This window comes from Acinonyx jubatus, chromosome D2 (genome assembly GCF_027475565.1).
Source record: "Acinonyx jubatus isolate Ajub_Pintada_27869175 chromosome D2, VMU_Ajub_asm_v1.0, whole genome shotgun sequence".
NCBI classification, from domain to species: Eukaryota; Metazoa; Chordata; class Mammalia; order Carnivora; family Felidae; genus Acinonyx; species Acinonyx jubatus.
In genome coordinates, this window is record NC_069393.1 from 80,666,601 (window position 1) to 80,689,707 (window position 23,107).

The 23,107-nt window shown below is 45.9% G+C and overlaps 2 protein-coding genes across 6 annotated transcripts in view; one reads left to right on the plus strand and one right to left on the minus strand.

Moving 5' to 3' along the window:
* The window catches only part of DOCK1 (dedicator of cytokinesis 1), a 524,727-nt gene that overhangs the window by 230,363 nt on the left and 271,257 nt on the right, over positions 1-23,107 (plus strand). The gene's annotated exons all lie outside the window — the stretch shown is intronic.
* INSYN2A (inhibitory synaptic factor 2A) overlaps positions 1-23,107 on the minus strand; it is a 58,546-nt gene that overhangs the window by 14,297 nt on the left and 21,142 nt on the right. For all 3 annotated transcript variants that reach the window (XM_053207851.1, XM_027063393.2, XM_053207852.1), the window contains one exon: positions 4,110-4,181. In XM_053207851.1, coding sequence (XP_053063826.1) covers positions 4,110-4,181 — 72 coding nt within the window. The remainder of the gene's footprint in view (positions 1-4,109; positions 4,182-23,107) is intronic.

The following is a 23,107-nucleotide window of genomic DNA, read 5'->3' on the forward strand; positions in this document are numbered from 1 at the left end:
CCCGAAGTCTAGGATCTGAGAGCTTGGAACCACCTGCAAGAACAACGCTTGGAACCAACTGCAAGGGCCTTGACCTTGAGCTAACTTGACCCTTGGTGACAGGACCCTGTCTCTATAGAGCAGTGTGCAGGAATTGAAGGAGGACTTGTTGGCAGGTTTCCTCGGTGAGAAGAAATGGACTTAAATCCTAAAGCCTATGAAATCTGGGCACTCTCTCTGGCTCACTTTGGGCCTGTACTTCTGGGATGCTGTGGCTGTGTAATGCTGCGGGCTCCCCCAAACAGGTGCTTTCTCTTGCAAAAGGACTAACGAGTTCTGAATGCTGTTCCACCAAAGAAACCTCCATTCTTCCTGAAGCATTTGACATTTGAGGATGAAGTCATAGGCCTGACTGAAAACTGAGACATCACCCGGCGAATTTCCCCTTGCTCGCCTTTCTTTTTGACAAAAGGGAACCCTGTGATCGGGAAGTTACGAATCAAGGTGTATCAACAACTGTCAGCCATCAGGGCAGACGCAGAGAGATGTAAGTCTTCCAAGAACCAGACCAGTATCTCCTTCATCCTGTTACATTAGTCCTTGGTATTCAGACAGTATGATGGAAGCCACCTTCACCGCTGTCCTGGATTAACCACTGATGTGGTTCCGCGGTGACGTAACCACACGAGGCTGACACTCCTGGTGAACAGGCTTCTCTGTTCTCGCTCTGCAGCTGTGTGCTCACCAAGAGGATGTTGTGTTTGGATCTGTGTTTGCCGTTGGTGCCCATCATTGAAATGATGTGACTTACTTGAATGTTACATAAACCAATATAATAGAACTTAGTCAAAGAGAATTATTTCTGTGAGTTAGACGCTTTGGACAGAAGAAGGTGTTACCAAATATCAAGTGTGAAAAAGGGAGGGGCAAATCAGGATCTAGAAGCTTTCTGAAATCAGATTCCCTCACAAGATGGCTCATGGAAAATCCCTTGGAACGCTAGTGGGGTGCCCGCATTCACAGAAAACACCTGGGCCGCCTCTCAAAAGACTGGCATAACTTTCCACCAAGTAAATATAAGAGCTCCGTTTATAGGATTCAGATTAAATTAACAGGTTAAGCGTATGGTTTCCCTTTTGACTGGGTTTTCAATTAGTTGACCGGAAGTGAGCTTGCACTTTTACCATCTATGGAGCTCAGAACACTCTGGTCCAGTGTCAATAACCAGCGTACAGAGCGTTTAAATTTTTTGTTGACATATAACCCTGTGCAAGTTAGTCACAGTTAAATTTTAATGACTTCTAACGTAAAGGGGCAGGAAAATTGGGAACAGAGCTTGATGAGCTGTGTGTGTTCAGCGTGTCAGTGATATCAAGGCCCTCATCTGGATTAACGGCTGGAAGGCTGACTTTATGAGTCCAGCTGAAGCGTTGTTGTTAGGCCTTCTAGGGTAGCTTCTGTGTGCGACACAAGCTTGGAGGTTGGGGAATTGTCACTCTGAAGGAGAGATTTTAAAATACTTTCCTGCACGAGAGATCTAAAATTCCCAGTTTTCTGCTACCACCCCTCCAAGGACACTTGGCTCATTTAGAGAGAGGGCCAGTGGGGGGTTTGTGTGGCTCCTCCCATGCACCTGAGAGAGATGCACACCCCCAAGGGAAGGCCAGCCTTCCCTCGTGGTCACATCTCTTGACAAGAACATCTCTGTGAGTAAACATGCATTTTCCCATTTTTGTAGGAGGTTAGCACAGTGATCACAATGGCCCCGGTCCCTCTAACTGGCCAGTCTTTGCTCAATTACTCGCAATTTCCTGTGGTTCCGAGACCCTCAGAGTTCTTTCAGAAAGTGGGCCAGTAGCTGGTGTCCTGGGATTCCTGCAGAATGTTGGCTGAGCCAAGTCTAAATAGCAACCACTCAAAGCTAATTCCTGAAAAAAGACCAATTTCTGTCCTTCACAGGCTTGTTAAATCACTTTTAATATCACTTTTAATGTAAGTCACTTCTGGATTTAGAGCTAAATTTACTTAAATTACTTCAGTTACCCTGGAGAGTGTCCTAATAAATTCTTTTTTCAATCACCCACAAAATGTTAAATGGGTTTGTGCTCATGATGCTCACTCTGAACCTTCTCTGGAAATCTCTGCTCACTTCTGCTCTGTTGCGTTAAAAGACTGGGTGACCTGTAGCTCCCAGAGTAACGAAAGCCAAACGGGGAGGTTACATGCCAGGCGCTTTCGTTCTTCACTGCTTTTCCTAAGTTATTTTATGTCAGAGTTACATCCCTTCGCTGGTGACCCTAAATTCTCTTCCATGATATGAATGTAGAGAAACTTCCTACGGACCAGACTCCTCTGATACGTAGCGGTCCCCGAGGACGTAATTTGCGATTTGTGCGAGTTCTTGACAAACAGAACTTGCCTGGGTGCTTGCTTTTCACCTTCCTCTTTGTTAATAGCCGAGGACAATCAGGTGGGCTGGCAGGCTGGGTGGGGGCTGCCGCAGGGTTGCAGAGTCCTGTGCCTTTTATGGACCTTAACCTGGCGATGGTTCCAGTAGGGTAGGCTTTGTCAAGCCTCGGAGCAACCGACGTTTTGGACCGGATACATTTTTGTTGTGGGGCTGTCCTATGCTTTATCGGACGTTAGCAACATCCCTGGCCTCTACCCACTAGATGCCAGTGGCACCTCCCTAGTTATGACAGCTGAAAATGTCTTCCTCCAGACCTTGCCAGATGTCCCCTTGGAGGCAAAATTGCCCTTTGTTGAGAACTTCTGCAGTAAGGAATGTGCTAGTGTGACATCGGCGCTCATGTCTGCCTTGGGTTTCTTCTGCCTGGTCCCACAGAAGGTCACCAAGTGACTTAGCTCTGCTGTTAAAGAGGCTGAGTCCTGTCTGGAATGTTCTGCCCCGACTGGAGATATGTGCTGGGCCCAAGGTTGTGTGGACTTCAGCTTTTTGCTACATTGAAGACATTTATACCCTCTCTCTGTCTCCACTTTTTTGAGGAGAGGATGGTAACTCTGAAGATCTTTCTGGAAGGTGTATTTGCTGGCGGGGGAGACGGGAGTTCTTTTACACATTTCTGGATATGTAACTATGCAGTTAGAATTGTTTTTGAGAAGTCAACTACAGTTGCCCTCCAAGCTTCATTTTACGCAATGAACTAAATCATAACATCTCTCACTCCTCTCTCACTTTGTGAAAATTACATTTCCGAGAAGAAAAAAGACCGTAACCTCTCTGAAGGTTGTGACTCTGTCTGAAAATCCTAAATTATCACGAGGAGCCTAACATGGTTTTTCCCTGTTGAAAGTTTCTGCTGCATTCTTGTTGAGGTGAGTAATCTAAATAAAGTTTAAATTAAGAAACATGGTGAGGGGCGCCTGGGTGGCGCAGTCGGTTAAGCGTCCGACTTCAGCTCAGGTCACGATCTCGCGGTCCGTGAGTTCAAGCCCCGCGTCGGGCTCTGGGCTGACGGCTCAGAGCCTGGAGCCTGTTTCCGATTCTGTGTCTCCCTCTCTCTCTGCCCCTCCCCCGTTCATGCTCTGTCTCTCTCTGTCTCAAAAATAAATAAACGTTAAAAAAAAAATTTATAAAAAAAAATTTATAAAGAAAAAAAGAAACATGGTGAACAGCTGCCGGGGTTCTAGACAGGGGGTTAAGTCCCGAGAGTTGCAAGTTCAATGGTCTCTGTGAGTTCCTAAGGAAACAAATTGCGCATTTGATGCAAGCGGCCTGGGTCCTTCTACGGTATTTCTAGCACATGCGGTGTGGGTTGCAGCCTTTGATCTATACCGTCTGAAGGGCTTATATTTCAGAGCTTTCTGGAACACACCACAGTGCTCATGGCTATCGATTCCGAGGCAGCAGGCCATCAAACTTCTCTCCCCGTTTTCAAAACCACTAAGATGCATTTGCAAGACCAACGAGTTCAAGCTCTCCCTCATCCTGGGATCATAGACCTGGGGCTGAGGATGGAAAAGTAGCTTAGAACTGTGGTCAGGTAAGGCCCTTTACTCGGTGTCTCATACGATCATCCCAGCACGGCCCCCAATGATTCTTGCATTTGTGGGTAAACATCATTTGTCACTCGTAATAGAAAAGTGGGAGGAGGAGAACGTTAACATACCTATAGATAACACATGCACTGTTCCTGCATGTCTCACAATTAGCTGTGTCTTGCCCAGTCCGATATGAAAGCCTACAAGATAAGAACAGGAGAGCATTACAAGCAGTGGCTGGTGGTCGCTGGCTGTTAAAGAGCAGACACCTCACTCACACCAGATGCCTTCCCAATGCCGTCGCTCGTCATGGTAATGGAAACTGATTAATGTGTGTTTCCCATTTTGCTCCTGTCTGCATTTATCATACAAAACCAATGCGACGTCTACAGCGAAGATGATATGGAAAATAAATCCAGAATGTGAACATCAGCTACCAGGTGAAGGAGATAATCTGATTTTGTTAAAAGACAATCAGGGCACCTTTACGCTTCTGGTGTTTTAAATGAACTTTGAGGGAAAACCGATGCCAGATACTCTGACTCCGTGGCTTAATTTTGCCCCGCGACCTCTCGGTCTGCTGGAGTACAGGTCTGCAAACTATAGTTGTCGGGTTGAATCCCATCCTTGGTCTGATTTTTGTCCAGCAAGCTAAGAATGGATTTTACATTTTAAATGGTTGGGGGGGGGGGAAAGGAAGAAGAAGAATATTTGGAAACTGTGTAAATTAATGAAATTTAAATTACAGTGTCCATAAAGATTTTGATAGTAAAAACTAGTGAAAGTTTTTACATAATTATCTACAGAATATCTTCTGTTTTACTTCTTGATCTCCAGATTCCAGAATATTTATTCTCTGGCTCTGTAGAGAAAACAGTTTGCTCGGCCTTGTGGTCAAGTATGCTATGCTGCTGCCGTGCCTTCCCACTGACCTTCTCTGGCTGTGAGGTCTATAAGTCCTGTGAGGCGGCACTCGTTTGGTGGGGTTTTTTGTGTTTTGTTTTGGGTGGGGGGTAGAGGGTGGGGCATTTGCTAACTCTTTTCCTCCTTAAAAAAACAAAAACAAAAACCAAAAAAACAAGAACCTGAGAGTATTTTTTGGAGCATACTGTGGAAGGTTGAATAAACCACAAGGTTTGATAAGCAGGATTTTCTTGACCAGGCCTTCACTATTTCTTGGCTCAGTCGCCCCAAGAAACTAGCATGGGGGTGCTTTGATGCTGCTTCCTCTAACAACTTCAGTTGACCTTTCTTCACTGATATTTTTAACAGCCAGGTGTAGTTTTTCCAAATATTACTTTGTACCCAGGGGCAAACGTGATAACCACAGTCTGTTAAATTTGTGGCAGAAGAAGAGCTTCCACCTGAATTGGCTTATGTACACTTAGGGGGTAAATTTACATTTAGAGAATCACTCAACATAGTAACAGTGTGCACAGGAGGTTTGCTGTCAACATCAGCAGTCAATATTTTTATCACCTTCACTATGTAAACTTCTCTTGTACGCATCATGGATTTTGAATTGAAAATAACTTTTGTTTTCCTCATTATATTTTGTGTTACATAAACATTTGACAAAAAGATTTTCCACTCAATGTCATGTTGTCTCAGTGAGCTTTGGTAAACTCAGGGCTTGACCTTTGAATTCTGTGTATTTTTCTTATTAATCAAGTGACCATATTTGGCCCTAACGTGTTGCTGATCATTGCCTGTGACCCCACTGTATTTGGGCGACAATTGGAATCCTTGTGTGGCTGCATGTGCGTTGACTTGGTCCACCATCACTTTCTGTACAGGGCTTCTCTGGATTCCCACTTTTGGCTTAGTAGAGAGGAACAATCGAGAGCGTGTATGTACATCACACCCTCCCTATTGTCTTCACGAGACATGGCCACTTTCTTCCTTAGACTTGTCCTCTTGATGATAAACCCCAAGAGGACATTCCTCATGAACCTTCCCACCTGGTGCCAGATTTGTCAAATCCGTTCCAGGGTTCCCCTGTGTCATGACATTGACCTTCTGCATTCTTCCATGCCTTACGTATATGTAAAATGACTTTCTCTATTCGGCATATTCTACTAGAGCTTGCCCTAAGCTCATTTCTGACCAAGGTCATTCTGTACAGTATTGTGCACAACACTTGAGCCCATGTCCTAGCAATGACATGGCGGGTGTGGCACTGTTAGCTTGGGTTGCAAATGACATCCTGTTCTGCTTTTGGGTTGCACTAGCATGTGCTAACCACCAACCAAGGCAGCTGTTTATAGATGCTAGTCAAAAGTTTACATTTTTAAAAGAAAGCAGGCAAAATCAGGGACATTTCTTACCCCTTATGTGTGGGCACTCTTTCTTGGTTCTGAGGAAAATATGAATTCCAACCTTGTAGAACCTTCCTGTGTTAGGCCCCAGGACAAATCTCTATCAAGCGTCATCAATACCAACACCCCTTACTTGCCAATATCATAGAATTCCCAAGTATCTCACGTTAGAGCCTTGAGTCTTCAAATTAATTACGCTATCCTCATTTTACAGAGGAGAATACAGTAACATTTCAGGTCCAGGATCTCATTATTCTTGGACCCCAGTCTTCTGATTCTCTGTGACACATTCCTTCTACCTTGGGACTGGTATTCTGCCCTATGTGTAATTGGCAGGTTGGGATAGTCAGTGAATCCAGCAATGACAGGACAAGGGCAGTGGGTACCAAAAATGCACAAACGGCCTCTCTTCAGGACCTTAGTGTTCTTCAGTTAGAAATTGCTTTTTTAAAGTACTTTTCTGAAAACACTATTCTTACCACCTCTAAAAAGTACACAATTTTTTTTTAGCCCTGTTACAGTGAGTAAGCAAATAGTTATTAAGTGCCCATTAGGTGTTAGACATTATTTGACTACTGAAGAGACATTTTTGAATAAGACAGAATCCTTGTCCTTACGAAGCTTGCAGTAGAGTGGCAGAGGCAGACAAAAAACAAACACACGGATGGATGGATGGATGGATGGATGGATGGATGAGTTGGGTGAGTCTTGATAATGCTCTGTATTAAGGAAGGGTTGTGAAGAGGTGACTTTAGCTAGCACACTGAGGGCATGGATTCTGAAATGGTACAAACAGGAGGACTCTCCCAGGTAACATCCTGCAATGGGAATGATGTTGGCATGTTTGCATGACAGAAAAAAGGGCTAGTGTGGCTAGAACAGATGTTGCATATAGGAGTACAGGGAGATGAGATCAGACCATGTAAAATTGGAAACTCTTTGGACATTATTTTAAATGTAATGGAAAGCCATTCTAGAGTTTTTCTTCTAGCTGGTTGAAAGAGTGACTTGGAAAACACTTCCTCTTGACTAACTCTCACCCGTGCCTCCAAGATCACTTTAATTCAGTTTCCTTTCTCTTGCTTCCTTTATTACAACACAACCCATGTCACTCAATCATGAGACATAGTATGGTTTGGCTGATGTCTATTGATAAGCAAACGAGTCATCATGTCTACTTTACATGAAGACATATTTGTGGTCACTGGTTTTTAGCTAATTTAAAAGAAAGATGGTCAGTCATAGTTCCATTATGTCTGAGAAGTATTATCAGGCTCTCATTGCCATGAACTTTTCTTAGAGGGACCCCCTCAGTATGTTTCTAAGATTTTTTTTTTAACCTTTCTTTTGTTTAAAGGATTCAAGTGTTTGGAGTCCCTACAGGCAGTTTATAGAAACAGAGATCAATGAGAAATTAATTTGCGGATAAAATTTAATGTGTTGCCCTCGTGTCATGTGGTTTAAGTCATAGGCTGCCTCCAGCAGCTAATGTCAATCAAGGTATACCTGCTAAAATTTTATTAAGCATGCAGGTGTTTTCAGTAGAAGGCTTAAACTATGTAATCCATTGTGCTTATTGCTTTGATAATCCATCTAATTGTCCTTGGAGCTTTCAAGCTGTGGGGTTTGGCTTCACTGATCATTTTATGGTCACATTAATAATTGTGTTACAGCATCTGAATGAATGTGTTCTCCAAATATAGATGAAACAGATAAATTCTTTCTATAGGACAGAGAACACAAAGTGCTCTTATGGAATTTCCCTAATTTTTCCTTCTCACTTGGAAACAAGTCATAAAACCAATACTTGAAATGATTATCTTTTTAGATAGCCATTGCCATGAAGAGGGGCAGTCCAAAAATTTTGAACTACTGGACCAGATACTTCTCCATTGTCAGTAGGGCTAGAGATCTTTTGTGATTATAAGTTTAGAGAAGAGAAAGATTAGGTTATTGATATAAAAGATTCAGAGAAAGAATGTCTTGATGAAAAATTACAAATTTTCTGTCTTGCAAGTTAACTGCTGTCTTTGTGAAGCTCTCTTTCCTTTTGTTTTGAGGAATTATACCTCATACAGGTTTATAATCCTATGCCTGTCACAATGCCGGTATGCTATTTGGTTAATATTAATTTGAACAAATAATACAATCACTCTCTTGGTTCTCCTATTGAAGTTCAGTAATAGACAAATCTAATGAAACAATTCCAACTAAGTGCAAAAAGCAAATGAAAAGTATACATTGTGCAAAGCTCTGGTCCCCACTTTTTCCCCAGCAGGAACCCCTTTGGACACTAATGATAAACATGCCCATTATAAACATGGTTTTTTCATGCATTGATCTTTGTAGCATATACAGTTGTAGCATTGTAGCTAGTTGCCATTTGTCAGTCCTTTTCTGGTCTTAACGATATATGTAACTTGGAAAAACAAACATATCATTCAGCACCAAGGACAGTGCCAAGTACCAAGCTGCTGTCTTTGGTATTTTTTTCTCTTCTGTTCCCTTGATTCTCTTGCCAGCCCCCACCCCCCACCCCCATCCCTCCAGCTCACAGTTCTAACTGAGGAACAAATTCCAGACCCTGGGACCTCTCCTCACTTGATACCCTTTTGACACTTCTGCGGTCAAGGAGGGCTTCACTGAAAGCTAAATGAGACTAGACATGAGTCATGAGATGATTAAGGATGGGAAGAGCATGGACATCGTGAAAACACACAGAGGAGGAGTTGCTCAAGATTTGCTAGAGCAGAAGGATGTGGACAAGCGCGTTTTACAAGGTGGTTTTGGCGGAGACCAGGTGGAGAGCCATTTCCACTTCTGCTTTGTGGATGTCTTTATAAGACCTTGCTCTACTTTAAAGGAAGTGAAATGACTGTTGTTTATAGAAGACAGTGTGGAACTCTAGTCAGGACACCTCATTCAGACACAACATTGGGGCCTCCTTTCTGGAGTGGCCTAGAATTCTCACGTTTAATTCTGTGGGCAATTCACCAGTTTCTCCAGCTACCTTAGGCTTCTTCTGCGGTAATCTGCTCCAATATTTAGTTGTCATTTTCAAAGATTCTTGTAAATAGGGGCACCTGGGTGGCTTAGTCAGCTAAGCGTCCGACTTCAGCTCAGGTCGTGATGTCACGTGCCCGTGGGTTCGAGCCCCACATCGGGCTCTGCGCTGACAGCTCGGAGCCTGAAGCCTGCTTCGGATTCTGTGTCTCTGTCTCTGTTTGCCCGTTCCCTCCTCATTCTCCCTCCCTCTCTCTCTCAAAAATAAACATTAAAAGTTAAAAATCCTGGCTATAAAAATATACTTTTGTATGCTTACATAAAAAGGAGAAAATTGGTGATGAATTTGGGGTTTGCAAGTCTCTGCTTATTCCTCTTGCGGATCAGTCACAAAAGACGTAATGGAAAGTAGAGTGGACAACAATAGCAACAAAGAAGGTACGGTATGTGGTGGAACTGGTGTGGAAGTTTTTATAACAAAGCCATGGGGATGATGAAGGACGAAGGATGGCTACCAGCATCAGCCTGAGCTATGTCCTTGGAGGCAGGGGCCCAAGAGCAGGAGTGGCAGTGACAGACAGCATGTGCTTTCTCGAGAATGCATCACAGGGAGATCTAAGATAGCAAGACCCTAGGTGGTAGGAAAGGGTGCCGAGAAATGTCATAGAAAGGTCACCGAAAGCTTTCTTCCTGGCCACACATCTGAGCCACTCTTAGTATCTGAAAGACCTTGAAGATGACGCCCGAGAGTCAGGACTAACAACTCTGACCCTCCCCACCCCCCAAATTAATTGGTTAAAAGGTCAGGAAAGGAAAAAAGAAATGTCTCTCACTGTGCCTGTTATCAGAAACAAAGTCCGACAATGTCATAAATGGTTGGCAAGTAGAAATTAATCCTGTGATATTCAGTAGTAATTCGTAGCACTGGATTATTGGATTGGCTTTAACCATGCTGCTCCTATGGCAACATCCCCCGACATGATTTCCTCCATAAGATCTTCATGTCCCAATTGAAAATGTTCTTCTTTCACTCCTGGGTGACTGTGGGTGTTTTTTGACTTCAGGAAAGCGTTCTCCTCTCATCTAATGTCACAAGTGTGTCAGCATGAAGTGTGCTGTGGGCCTGTCCCACACGGTGCCCGTGATCCGTTGCTAAATTGCTGGTCTTTTAAATGGCATGGTGGCTTTCAGCAGGTTCGGAATTTCTAGCATGCAGGCAGATGGTGTCTTAGGTGATGCTAGACCCAGGGCACGATCCTTTCTTTGTGGTCTTCAAAACACATACGTTATGTAGGGTAATGGGTTGGTCCCTTTGAATGAACTCAGAGCTGTGTTTTAGGCCCTTAGCTAGAGATGGTGGTTGCTGTAAAAAGAAAATGGCATGATCTCTACTCTCAATGATAATTTTATGTACTTGTTTAATTTAGGCTTATTTTGATCCCTCGTGTTCTTTTGGCTTTCTCACTAGGTGCCAAAAAGTGTTTTCTCTACCTCATTCTAGCCCAGGTTTGTGCTCCAGCCATCCCTTCTTGATAACGCAGCCATCACTTATGTCAGCATCTTAAAGGGCTTTTTCACTTAAGAGTCACATTAATTAGAGGCATAAATGGAAACCACAACCATTGTTGGGAGAAATTAAGTTTCAAAAAGTAGTCAAAGGCAGCTGTTTTCAGTGACCCCAAACTGTGTTTTAAGACCACCTCTGGCAGTGTTTTTGGCTTGTTCCCAAGGCTGAGTTCTCACTAGGAATTTGCCAGATTATGCTCCGGAAGAGCAGCCACTTCTTATATTAGCTGTTCAGCAGTGAAAGTGAATTTAACTTCCAATATATATCCATGTAAACTCAACTCTGCTTTATGCACTGAAGCTATTAAATGCCAGGATGTGGGGGGGGGGGCATCCACTTAAAGTTTGCTAAACAATGCAAAGTCGATTGTCCTCACAAACCCCCAAGGTCATTCGTTGATCAATAGAAGGCAGAACCAGCTTTCCCTGGCGATGTTATGACCGGTTCCCTTTTCCCCAGAAACTGATGGGAGCTAGCTGCTAGCCAGTGGCAGTCCTGTGCTCACTAGTGGCCTGGGATCCCCATCCGGCTAAGCATTTTGTGTCTTTTAGAAAGTGAGGTTGTGTTTTAAAGAATGCAAAATAAGTGACTCCAAATCTTAGCGGGACCCCTGTGTCCCCCTGGGTGTCCAAAAGGGCTGGCTGGTCTGAAGCCTTCTTAGATTCTGCAGGAGCAGCCTACAACTGTGCCTCGGGTGCCTTCGGGCAGCCCTCTTACCTTTCCTCTGCCACAACAGCTACCATTCAGTATTGTCTCGGTGAGCTTCGTACTTTTCTTTGTTTGCCCAGCCAACAGCCTGCATGCCAGTCGCAGGAGAGGTGGCAATAAACGTTTGTGGCTACATGGAATGAGGAATGGAAGAACACATCAGGAAATTAATTGGGAAGGTCACTTTGACTCCGTAGATCTATGAGGGTTGGCTTGATCTCAGGTCCAGTGAAGTTTAGCGGCTCGTACCTGACGTGTAAATAAAAAAACTCAGTTTTCTGTTCAGTATCTTGAATATGGTATAGGGCAGACTACATTAGAATTGCTTTGGTATAATTACTGAATTGTTTGTGTTTTCAGAATTCTAACCAGCAGTCATTGCTTATTATATAACCCTGGTTTCTTTCCTTTCCTGCCCTTTTGCCTGTAGATATTAGGCCAGGCAATAAGGCCAATCCCATTAACTACTGGTTTCCTCTCTTCATCTAGGACTTCTGTTTTGGAGAAAATAGCTCTTATTGACATTGAAGTACATCAAACTTCTTTTCCGTATAGTCTCATGTGATCCTCCTGAATGTGAATGTGCATGTTCCAAACAAACCCTGTATAAAAAATAGAGTTGTCCTGGCTGACTCCCCTAAGGGAGATCTATTTTTGGGCTTTCATGTTAGAACGGAGAAGGAATATCCTATTACCAACACGATGGTTAGACTTTGTAGCCCTCTTCAGTTGAGCCTCAGTACAGCCGAAAAAAAGTCTGAGGGCTAGCCTGGGAACCCTAACACCATCTATAATTCTGGCTTGTTGCAAAGTGTGCTGAGAGCAAACAAATTAATTAGAAATGATGGTTTACAGTCCATTCATAGATTGAAGTAGTTCTTTCTTCCTCCCGTTTGTCTTCACCTTGATTTTTTTCTACTGGAGGGTAGAGTTCTCAAAGTTGCTATTAATCTGTTCTCCCAGAGCCAGGAATTGAGATGTTGACCCTTAAAGAACTAGCCCCACATGCAAGCCCCGAGTCACCTTATTAGACACATCGGTAGTCCTGGTGGTCTCCTCTTCATGTTCTAGTTATGAGACCTTAAGAGACTTGGCTCTAGATTAGCCAGAACAACCGACTGGCTTTCAGCACGGTTGCATGTGATGTGCACAGTTCATCAGATGCTGTCTGAGCGCCAGCTTGGTGCGTGGCTTTTCTCTGAGGAGCAGTTGCCTGGGTGAATAAAACATAGTCCTTGTCCTCAAGACACTTCAAGTCTCAAGGACACATGTTTCCACTGTGAAGGAGCTGCTTGTATGGTGACCAAGTAGAGTTGTAGAACTTTGAGAAATCCCACTATTTCTGGAGACAGTTTCTGTGCTCACTGAAACGTACATCCTTGTTCTGGCCCAGATGCTCTGTTCCCTCACAGACAGCACGTCTTCTGGCAGATTCCCAGCACCCTGTGGGGCCGCAGACCATTTTTCAGTGGATTTTGATGATGTGATCAGGTGTCTCTGTCCCCGGTGACTGAGAGCATCTTGGGGGCCACGGGTTCAAGTTCCCAATCCTGGCCCGGTGCTCTCCATGGAGCAGGGTGAGGTATACATCATAAATATCTGTTTCTTTCATGACTCCTCAAAATGGGCATGAGGTCTCTCTTCTCTGCTTTTGGCATTTCCACAATACTCACCGCTGTTGAACAGGCCACACGTTTTAGTTCTTAGTTTGCTTTCAGTCTGTATCCCCCATGATAATGTCAGCACCATGAGGGCAGGGATTTTTGTCTGTTTGTTCCCTGATGGACATTCATGGCTCACATCGGTGTGTGAAGTGTAGTGGAGGCTCAAGAAATATTTTTTGAATAATGAATGAGAAAACGAGTGAATGAAGGAGTGAATGAATGAGTGAATGAAGGAGTGAATGAATGAATGAATGAGTGAAGCATCTGTGTGAGCACCCTGCTGGGTTAACTGACATCAGACACTTGTGCTTCTGGAATGGAAAATAGGACGGTCTGCTTTGCGATGTTCCCAGCTGGATCAGGTGAGAACATCTGTCTCCAAGTATTAACGTTATCCCATCTTAAATTTCTCCAGCAAGTGGAAAAGGTCAGTCATCTTCTGCTTCCCACACCCAAGTATTAAAATATGTGGCTCAGTCCACACCTCAGCCAGCCCCCTCCTCGTCCCTGGGAAATGTCATTCCTTTATCCCAGAAGCAACCCTGGAGAACAAGTTTCAGTGAGAAACAAACACCTTCTTAATAATGAATGCCGTTGTTTTCTTTATAGGGTGTTGACACATTAAATTTTATTGGCCTGGCAGCTCCCCAGATGTGGTGACTCCATAATTCCCGGGGGGCTCTGGCTCTTAGGGAAGCTCGTCATGCTTGTTTTTGTTATAAAGCAAAGCAAAATGGTGGTCAGCGGAAGAGCATGGCTGCTCGTGCAACACGTCAAGCACGTGGGGGTCCGTGGGGGCCAGCTGCTGTCCCTTGCCCTCTGCCTCACCTGCAGCAGTGCTTACTGTTGTCTTTGTGTCTCCCTGTGGCTCTGCCTCAACTCCCTGCTTGCTTCCCTTGACCCAGAGCCGGGCACGATAAGCAATCAGAATATATTATTATTATTGCACATACGTTATTATTACTGTCAGATTCGGACAGAGACAGACACCGAGATAAACACTATTATTAGAGCAGAACTTCCCTCTTGAGAGTTTTAAAATCACTTTTCCCTAATATAAAATCATAATAGGCAGGAATTGGAGAAGATAGTAATTATCATTTTGTGTGTGGACTGGCTGGTGATGTTACCAACAGGGCAAAGCTTGCGTCTTCTTTCATACGTCCCTAAGTTGCAAAATGAGAGCCGTGGTGAGAAACAAGTCACTTGCCCCAAAGGGCACCGGGAGTAGCTTATTCATAAGGAAAACAACTTTTTAGGGCTGAGCTGAGGCCGAGCTGATTAACCTGTTTTCCTGGAAGACAGATAAAGCTTAAGCCATAATTTATTGAAAATTAATGAACACGAATTGTGGTGGCACTGGCTACCCCACTAGAATGAGGATAGGGGTCTGGGTATGTTGTATTAAAAGCAAAGCTGGCTCCGGCTTTGCCATTTTTCTCCGGCACAAGAACGGTGGGTACCCGAAGTCTGACCTATAGGGGTTTTAATCTGAAGACAATGCGCATTTGCTCTTGGTTCTGCTGGTAAATATCCATAGAGGCCTTTAGTTTTGAGTGACAATTTCTTTTGATGTATTTTATTTTGTTTTGTTTTGTTTTGTTTTTTTAGAGGAGTTTGGCTCATTTGAAATCAGAACTTAGGCTTTGTGAAGCGTTTGGCCATTGTTTCAAAAGTCTGACCTTGGACTGACTTTTTAAACAACGGCTTCAGAGCTCTTGCGGTTAAAGATTAAAATCTTTAAATTCTGGTGCCATCATTTATAACATTCTTGATGTCCCATTATGAGACTTTTATCTGGGGAGATAGTCTGGTGCTGTAACCAATGAGATACTGATAGGAAACATTTACTCTATTTTTTGGTGTCTAGGAACTCGATTCTCAGAAACGTCCTTTTAAATCCGGCCTTCAAAATACATGCGTGCTTACTTTGGTTGCACTGCATGCTTTCCTCAACTTGTTCACATGAACTTTTGAGGAAGTCCTTCACATTTGAGGAACATAGAGGAGCCAGCGGGGCATGTGGCGGTCACTTTTAGTGCATCACTAACGTGAGAGATGGTACATGAAGGTCTTGAAGTGTTTTTCCCAGGAAGGTTGCTTAAGGATAGATTTTGTGCTTGGCATTCAGGTCCCTCAAGATCAATGGCTTTGGTTCTTTTGAAATTACTTCACAGAGGACATTCCTCTTAACTGAGCTTGAATCCTTAAAAACATACTTCAGTACTGGGATCCCTTTAAAAGCTGCATTAGAAGCATACTCTCTCCAGAACCTAGGTTTGCATAGACCTCACCAGCTCTGGGCACAAGAGCCTCTTAGTGCCTTCGAAGTAGAAGGAAGAATGCAGATTTATAGTCGCACCAAAAATGCCTGCTTCTTAACTCTGGGCGGATATGTGAGGTTGCCTATTTTTAGAGGGTGAGAGAGTGGGTGCCCGGGCCAGGCAGGTCTAGATGGGAAGTCTGCCTTTGCCAATTCTCACCAGCCTTCTGACCTTGGGGATGTTTCCTAGCATAGCCAAGCTTCAGTTTTCTGGTGCAGATAATTTCTACCTTCAGTGTTATTTTGAGGATTAAATGAAACAATGCAGAACGCTCTCATTGTTGGAGGTGCTCAGAACAGTTGGGCTTTATAGTGGCTCGGCCCAGAGACACTCACTTCACCAAACTGTCATACAGACCCAGTGGGCAACAGAGCTCGAGCCATTTTTGCAGAGCTCAGCAGAAATTGTATGGGATTTTAAAAAGTATTTGAAAACTAGAACTTGTATTTCATCTCTTGGAAAAAAAAAAACCTGAATTCTGGGACACAAATCCATAAATTCCATAAACGTTCATGTCATGCCTTGAATTGCTCATTTTATCTGCAAATGGGGTGTCTGGATTGCCGGGTAGCTCGGTGGTGAGGCGTTTATTCACCTACCAACTTGAAAGGCCGGGGAGGTATTTGAAATCTATTTTGGCATTCTGTACAGGAAGATTATTTAAATTACATTTTCAAGTACGTGTGATACCTACATGAAGCCCAAAGCAAGAATCTGGAATGTGTTTTATATTCTTACAAATCTATTTGCTTCATTTCTCGTATTAAGGCTGGAAAGCCTTATTATTTTTCAAGAACTTAAAAAAAGTGTTTACAAAGTTATATAAGCCGTAGAAAAGACTCACCATGGCCCCGTGCATTAGGCGAAGGGACTGCTGGTTAGAACATGATGTGTGCCTTCGATTGCAGAATCGTAAAACAGAACGTATACTTGAGGCTTTCAACTTGAATATTTGATCACACATTTATAAAAGCCATTAGATGCAACAGAAAAAGAAAACAAAGGTTTTTTTTTTTCCTGAAATCTGTTCAAAGGATTGCAGCTGAAAAGGACAGAAGCCAATTCCAGCATCTGTAGCAGGTGAAGAGCTACGGAATGAAGTGTCAGGGACAAATTATGACTTTGGGCTCCCTGGACGCAGTGATTGAAGGACGTCTGCAGAGAGGGTTGTGTTGCCTGATTCTCTCCCTCTGTAAACTTTTATATGTATTTTCGGGCAGTGGCTGAAATTAGGTTGTTCTTTGGCCTCCCTGGAGGATTTGTTCTTAGAGCAGAAAGGAGCCGTGAGGGCCCCTGTCTCATCTTGACTGTCCTTCCCTTACAGGGGAACATGTATCTGAGAGAGGCCAGGCCAGGATGAGCTAGGACCAGCCCGTGTTTCCCGACTCCAAACCCCGCCTGCCCGTGACCCCAATTCCGCTTGGTCTGTGCACTTCTTCGAAAATGAGTACAGAGCTGAGGTCGCCCCTGGTAACCCTCCACCCCTCCTCACCTTCAGAAATAAAGCAGCCTGTATAATAACGCAGGAGAAGCTCTCTGAAGGTGCCTTGCTTACCTAACCTCTCCGCATGTTGGCACTTGGAAGGGTGCTTCTCAGTAGTAACAAAGCAAGGAGGGGACGGAACTTTTAGTGACTGCTAACCGAGTCCTGGATTGAGAGCCTTGTCCTCCGTATTTCGTTTAATCTGCAAAAGCAGCCCCCAAGCAGGTAGTCTTAGCCCACTTTTAGAGAGTGAGAGGCTGAGGTTCGGAGAGTTTAACAGCCGTGCCTAAGCACAGCCAGGGGAGAGAGGGGCAGAGCAAAGTTGCCGACTCAGAACTGGCTGCCTGCAGGGCCCTGGTCGTCCCTCTCTGCTCCCTCCCCACCCCGATCTTCTTTCCGGAAAATGGAAAAACGAAGGGAGCAGGAGGCAGACCTCAGTCGGCTGGCTGCAATGTTTGGGATAGGACACGTGTGCAGAGACACTGAAACTGACTTATCGAGAGCATTAGAAAATGAAGTGCTGACATTTTCGTCCCGTTCAAGCAGGGAGTGCAGAGGGACAGGGGTGCGTCTGGCAGGGAATAAGGACCTTTCTGCTCCTGATCTCTGCGCTGGGTGCTGCCTTCTCCTTGGTGCTCACAGCTCCCCGCTTCTCTGTGATGCATCGTGCCAGACCTCTGGGAAGGTGGCCCACAACATTCATTCCGGAGGGGACCCACAAGCATCGTTTGTGGAACCATGATGCCACCCACCTGCTCTCTTCCAAATGTGGCAGTTCCAACCCGGTGGAAGGCCCAGCTCTTCCCTCGCCTCTTGGAGTGGGGCTCTGGGAAGTTCACAGAGTCTCACACTGAGACCTTGGCGAGTCCCGCGTTCATGCCCTGCCTGCCGCAGTGGCGCACAGATTTCCACGTTGGTTCTTTCTGCTCTGTGACTTAAACTGCCCCCTTATGCTCCCACTGTAATTGTGGTGCAGTATTTATTCTGTCTGGGCATGGATAATGAAAGCAAATTCAGAGAGATTTCTCATCCCCTGACAAGTCCTTCTGAAGGGTGCCTGGTTCTGAGTGATCTGTCAATATAGGGACATAAGATAAAACGACTGTATCACTTCTGTCCATGTAGCGTCAGTCTCTAGGTGGAAGCAAGTCACGGGGCACAACTGTGTGCTGTAATGACCTCTTATTCCTGCTACGAGGAGGGGAGTGAGACCTTTCCCAGGTCTTAAAGAAATGCTGTCGTGTATGTGTTATACACACAAATGACATATGTGTGGATAACAGACACACACGCGGGGCTCACAAGCAGAATTCTGAAGGTCGTATGGGCCGACAAACAGGCGTAGGCTTGAACAAACTCACCGCCAGTGAGCTGGGAATGCTTCATTCGACTTGTATGCCCTCCTTGCCTGGCACAGGGCTCAACAACTCCCATATGTATAGGCCTTCCGAACATGCGAGTGAACGCTACACCTGTCTGGCAGTCACACGCCTGGGACTGTCCCGTACCCATCTACTGACCTGGCTTCCAGTTGAGTAAATGTGGTCCCTACATTTACAAGACCGCATGGCACAAGTCGGCAAACTCTGCTAATGGCCCCAATCTGGCTACTGCGTGTTTTTGCGTATCGTTTCACGGGGACACAGCCACGCTCATGTGGACACATCTTGTCTGTGACTGCTTTCATGATACAGTGGCAAAGCTGAATCATCAAAGTCGAAAATATTTACTATCTGGCCCTTTGTAGGAAAAACGTGCCACCAGTTGCCACGTCGAAAGGTGACTCTGAGGTCTTCAAATAAACATAGATCCCGAAAGCCTGATTTTTTTTTCTCTCCCCTAAACATGAGTATCTGCACATACTCTCACCCGGTGTGTGGCCGGCCGCCTTGCTTTAGTGATTAAAAGAAAACAGAGCTGAGCAAACCACACAGGATTCCACGCTGGGTTTGCATTAACTTGTTCCCGTCCTCAGGTCTTTATTTCTACTTCCTTTGTCTTCAAAGCTGCTGTGAGCACTTGCCCTCAAAGGGCCCCTGATCTCAGGGGGATTCCCTTGGCTTACTTTTCTTTGCTCTCCCCCGTGTGTGCGCGCGCGCGTGCGTGTGTGCACATGCACGCGCGCTTGCCTCCGGACCTCACGTCACAGAGAAGTACTCTTTCTCGGTGAGGTTGCACAGGATGGACAGGACCCCGGGAGCAGTCACTGGGTTCACGGCCCTTCCTGCAAACTGCTGGACCCCTTGGGCTAGTTTGTTATTTAGGATTTTCTCATTTTCAGGGAGGGTCCCACATTCGCTCTCAGTACAGATGCTTCAGGGGGCTTCAAGATTTCGTCTGTCCATCCATCACATCTGAGGGCCCAGCGTGGCCTGGGTTCTGCTGTGACCCCATTCTCCAGCCCCCCCTCCAACACCCAGGCCTGCAGGTGACACCCAGGTGATGTTGGGACACTTGTGACCAGTGGAAGAACCTACTTAACTTTGGGGAAACACAGATCCTGCCCTCATGCTTGACAGCACAAATACAGCCCCTCATGTCGTTTTCGGGTCTTCTCTGAATAGCAGAGTATCAGTAGACTGTCACTGGCCATTGAACCCATGAAGACACTAAACGTGTGGGGTACAGACTTGGAAGTAAATAACCGTCTCCCTGTGGAGTGCCCACCACAGTGGCTGGGGAGCGCACGCTGTGAGCACTTGGGACCCACAGCCCGTGGGTCCCAGGGGCCCCTGCCCAGCAGCCCACAGCTGCTCTGGGTAATCACGACTGTTAGAAGTAGTTGAGATTTTAGACTCAGTGCCCCGTTTGCCTGGTTCAGCCTTCAACGACTACATTAACGGCTTACTGAGGCAGTCTGTGTGACCCTGAACTCCCTGGGAAGAGACCAGAATAATACTGAGAGCTCTGAAATAAGCAGAATAATTCTTGGCATTCATCCAAGCAGAGTGACCAAATCCCACCCGTACTGCATAAAGCGAGCGATTTCAGTGAACTGCCCCAGCAATTTGACAGGGACTAAAAGGCGTGATTCTGAATACTTTTTTCACAGCTACCCGCTTATGGAACGCGTCCTCTGAAATGCTCATGTTAGGGCGTGTCCGCTCCTCAGTGCCCGCCATGCGTTGGTGCCTGCTCCTAGCTTTGCAGGCACCGTCCTTATGCTTCTAGAAGCCTGTGGTAGAAGATGTAAATGGAAGCTGCCTGAGATTAAGTAACTTCCCTAAACTGAGAACGCTCTGCGAGACCTTTTGGAAATCTACGTAAGCAGATGAGATTAATGAGTCTCATGGAAAATAATTTGGAAGCTACTAAATGCCGTTGAGTTGGAGACACAGGCATCCCCATGCCCAGAGGAACGGCTTCAACGAGCTTGTGTGAACCGCTCACTAGTGAAAAGAAGTCCTACTAAAAGGTCACACATTCAGGGTACTTCGCAAGATGGAAGTTGGCCACTGGCCACGTTTCAAGAGTCCTGGCTCTTCCCTGGCTCTGTCCTAACATCATACCCCAGGGCAAGCCCGTGGCCTCACTGTGAGGGGCGGGTTTAGAGGCAGAACTTTCCACTGGGATTCAAAGTCGTGGGCTCTGAGGTGCACATAAGCTGCCTGTCCTCACCCAGCTTTCTCCTGATGCAGGGAAATTCTTTACCAAGCAGGCTGCCTGTGCTTCATTTGGGGGTGGAAGGTGGACAGAGAACTTGATTTTACCCAAGCTTCTGGGTCTTCTCCACTATCGATGACTTTATAAACGCTAGAATATTTCCCAAGGAAAATTCTACTGATATTTTAACTTGGCCATGGAATTCTCTGTCAGGTTATTATGCAGTGAGTATATAATAATCTACGTAAAGTAGACTGAGTTTTCATTTTTTACCATGAGGTGCAACAGTAACACCTCTTCCCTGGCTTAGGTTGAGGACATAAAGTAAGTCCTGTGAATTCCTCCTTTAAAGTGACGATCCTGGCGCATGCCCTTCAGAGGACTGGTCTGGTGCTCAGAGGAGCGGAATGTGAAATTGTCAGGGTTTTGTCAGCTGGTCGCAACTGGCCACAGTAGCAATATTGACGCCGTGGAAATCAACAAATGCTACTGTTCCCCACCCCCACCCCCGGAACCAGCTGTTAAAGAGGTGCCAGCAGACCTGTCTCACATCCTCCCACTCTGTGCTGGACCCAGATACCCGGGAGAGGGGTGGACAAGATCCCTGCTCTGTCCACCTGTGAGGCTGCCGTCCTCTCAGATTCTGGCATACAAAAGAGTGATGGAAATTTGAGTTTGGGCCAAATTAATGACCATGGGCATGGGGAAGAGGGCCACTCTCAGGGTGGCCTTGGAGTTTGAAAGCACCTGATTCATTGTTACCTGAGTCCAGAGGACTCAGAGACACAGGTTTGGAAATGAAGGATCTGGAAGAGATGTGGGAATTCACCAGGATACAGAACTGCCTTCCTGCAGTGAGCTTGTGCTGCACAGGCAGCGGCCAGACTGGGCATTGATTCTAAAGTCAGGTCACCCTTTCCCTTGATCTGTGGGGCCCAGCGCTCACAGGGTTAGGAGCCCAGCACTGTGCCTCGTGTGGGGGATACTGGGGTGACGACGGACTGACGGACTTTTGGGGACGATGGCAGTGCCCCGTGTCCTGTGCAGGAGCCAGTCCGTGCACGTGGCTCTTGAGCACCTGCCGTGTTGCCAATGCAACTGAAGAACTGAATTTACAATTGTAATTAACTTGAGTTTGAATTTCAATAGCCACATGTGGCTGCTGGGTACTGTATTGGACAGAGCAGCTCAGGGCTTGTAGGAAGAATATTGATGGCAGCCTGTGTGCCGAGAGTGTGGAGGGTACATTCATCACACTGGATTCAGATGTGGGACTGCTAAGTGTTCTCCAACACCTTTGCCCAGCAAGACCAATCAGTCCCGTTCAGATGCGCCCGGCACCGGGCGAACCGCATTAGAAGGTCACCCCGTATCCTCCTGTCCCCTCCATCTGCAGGACGTGTGATGATTCCCAACTCCCAGGTGAAGAAACAAGGCACGGAGAGAAACCAGGCAGTCCATGCCCCAGGTCCTCAGAGTCCTGATTCCCACCTCGAGGTGCCTTCTTAAGTGCACGGCTCTGTGGACCGACAGCACTGACGGGAACTCAGAGGATCCCATTTACAACCAGTGTCCACACTTGTCCTGATAGTGTGTGGAGCCTACATGTATAACGTGGTTCTCCTTTCGTGGGGTGTTCGTGGGTGTTCAGCCTCGGCAGTTTTTAGTTCAGCACATACCCTCGCGAGCATACACATTAGCACATGCATGTGGCTTTACACCATTTGGTGACTCTTCTCCCTCCCCCAACTAGTGATGTTGGATTCTTCCTGTTTTGCTGTCTGGTTTCAGTCACTCCAAACTGCCACAAAGGCAGTGATCGGGGCCCGTTTGGGCTTTTAATTCTTCGGTGGGAATGTGGTCTACCGATCGACAGACCCCTTGCAGAACCACCTTAATGTGTTGCTTTTGGCTGTGCACGGAGTCAAGCCTAAATGACTGAAATGGGATGAAAATGGAGATGTAAACCCAAGACTGAAAAAAAGGCCCTTTGAAAACATTCTGCAACCTTAGGCTCCTGCTAATCTCCTGTTAGATTATTTTATGACTGCCTAGCAGCTTAATACCATCGGCTGCAAACAGTACTTCGTATGAGGGGGTGGGGTTATTGAGAATCTGCTCCCTACTGGATGAGCCACCTGTGCTAAGCGGGAGAAGCCAGCCTCCGGGCCCAGGGCTTAAGCCTCACCTGCTGCCCTGGGACACACAGACTGTGTCCTCCGCGTCGTCTGTGGTACGCAAACGCTATAACTAAACCACAGCAATCCTCTTGAGGAAACTGGGCACCACGTGGTTTGTGCCCTGACGGTACATTTCTGGGCTTACCTTCACACTGGCTACTAGCTCACTCGACCCGGGGTGGGGGCCGCAGGGGTGGGGGTGGGGGTACTCCGATCCCACCTCCAGACCATTGCCCGGAGGGAATCCGGACAGTGTCAGGGGGAAACGGGAAAGAG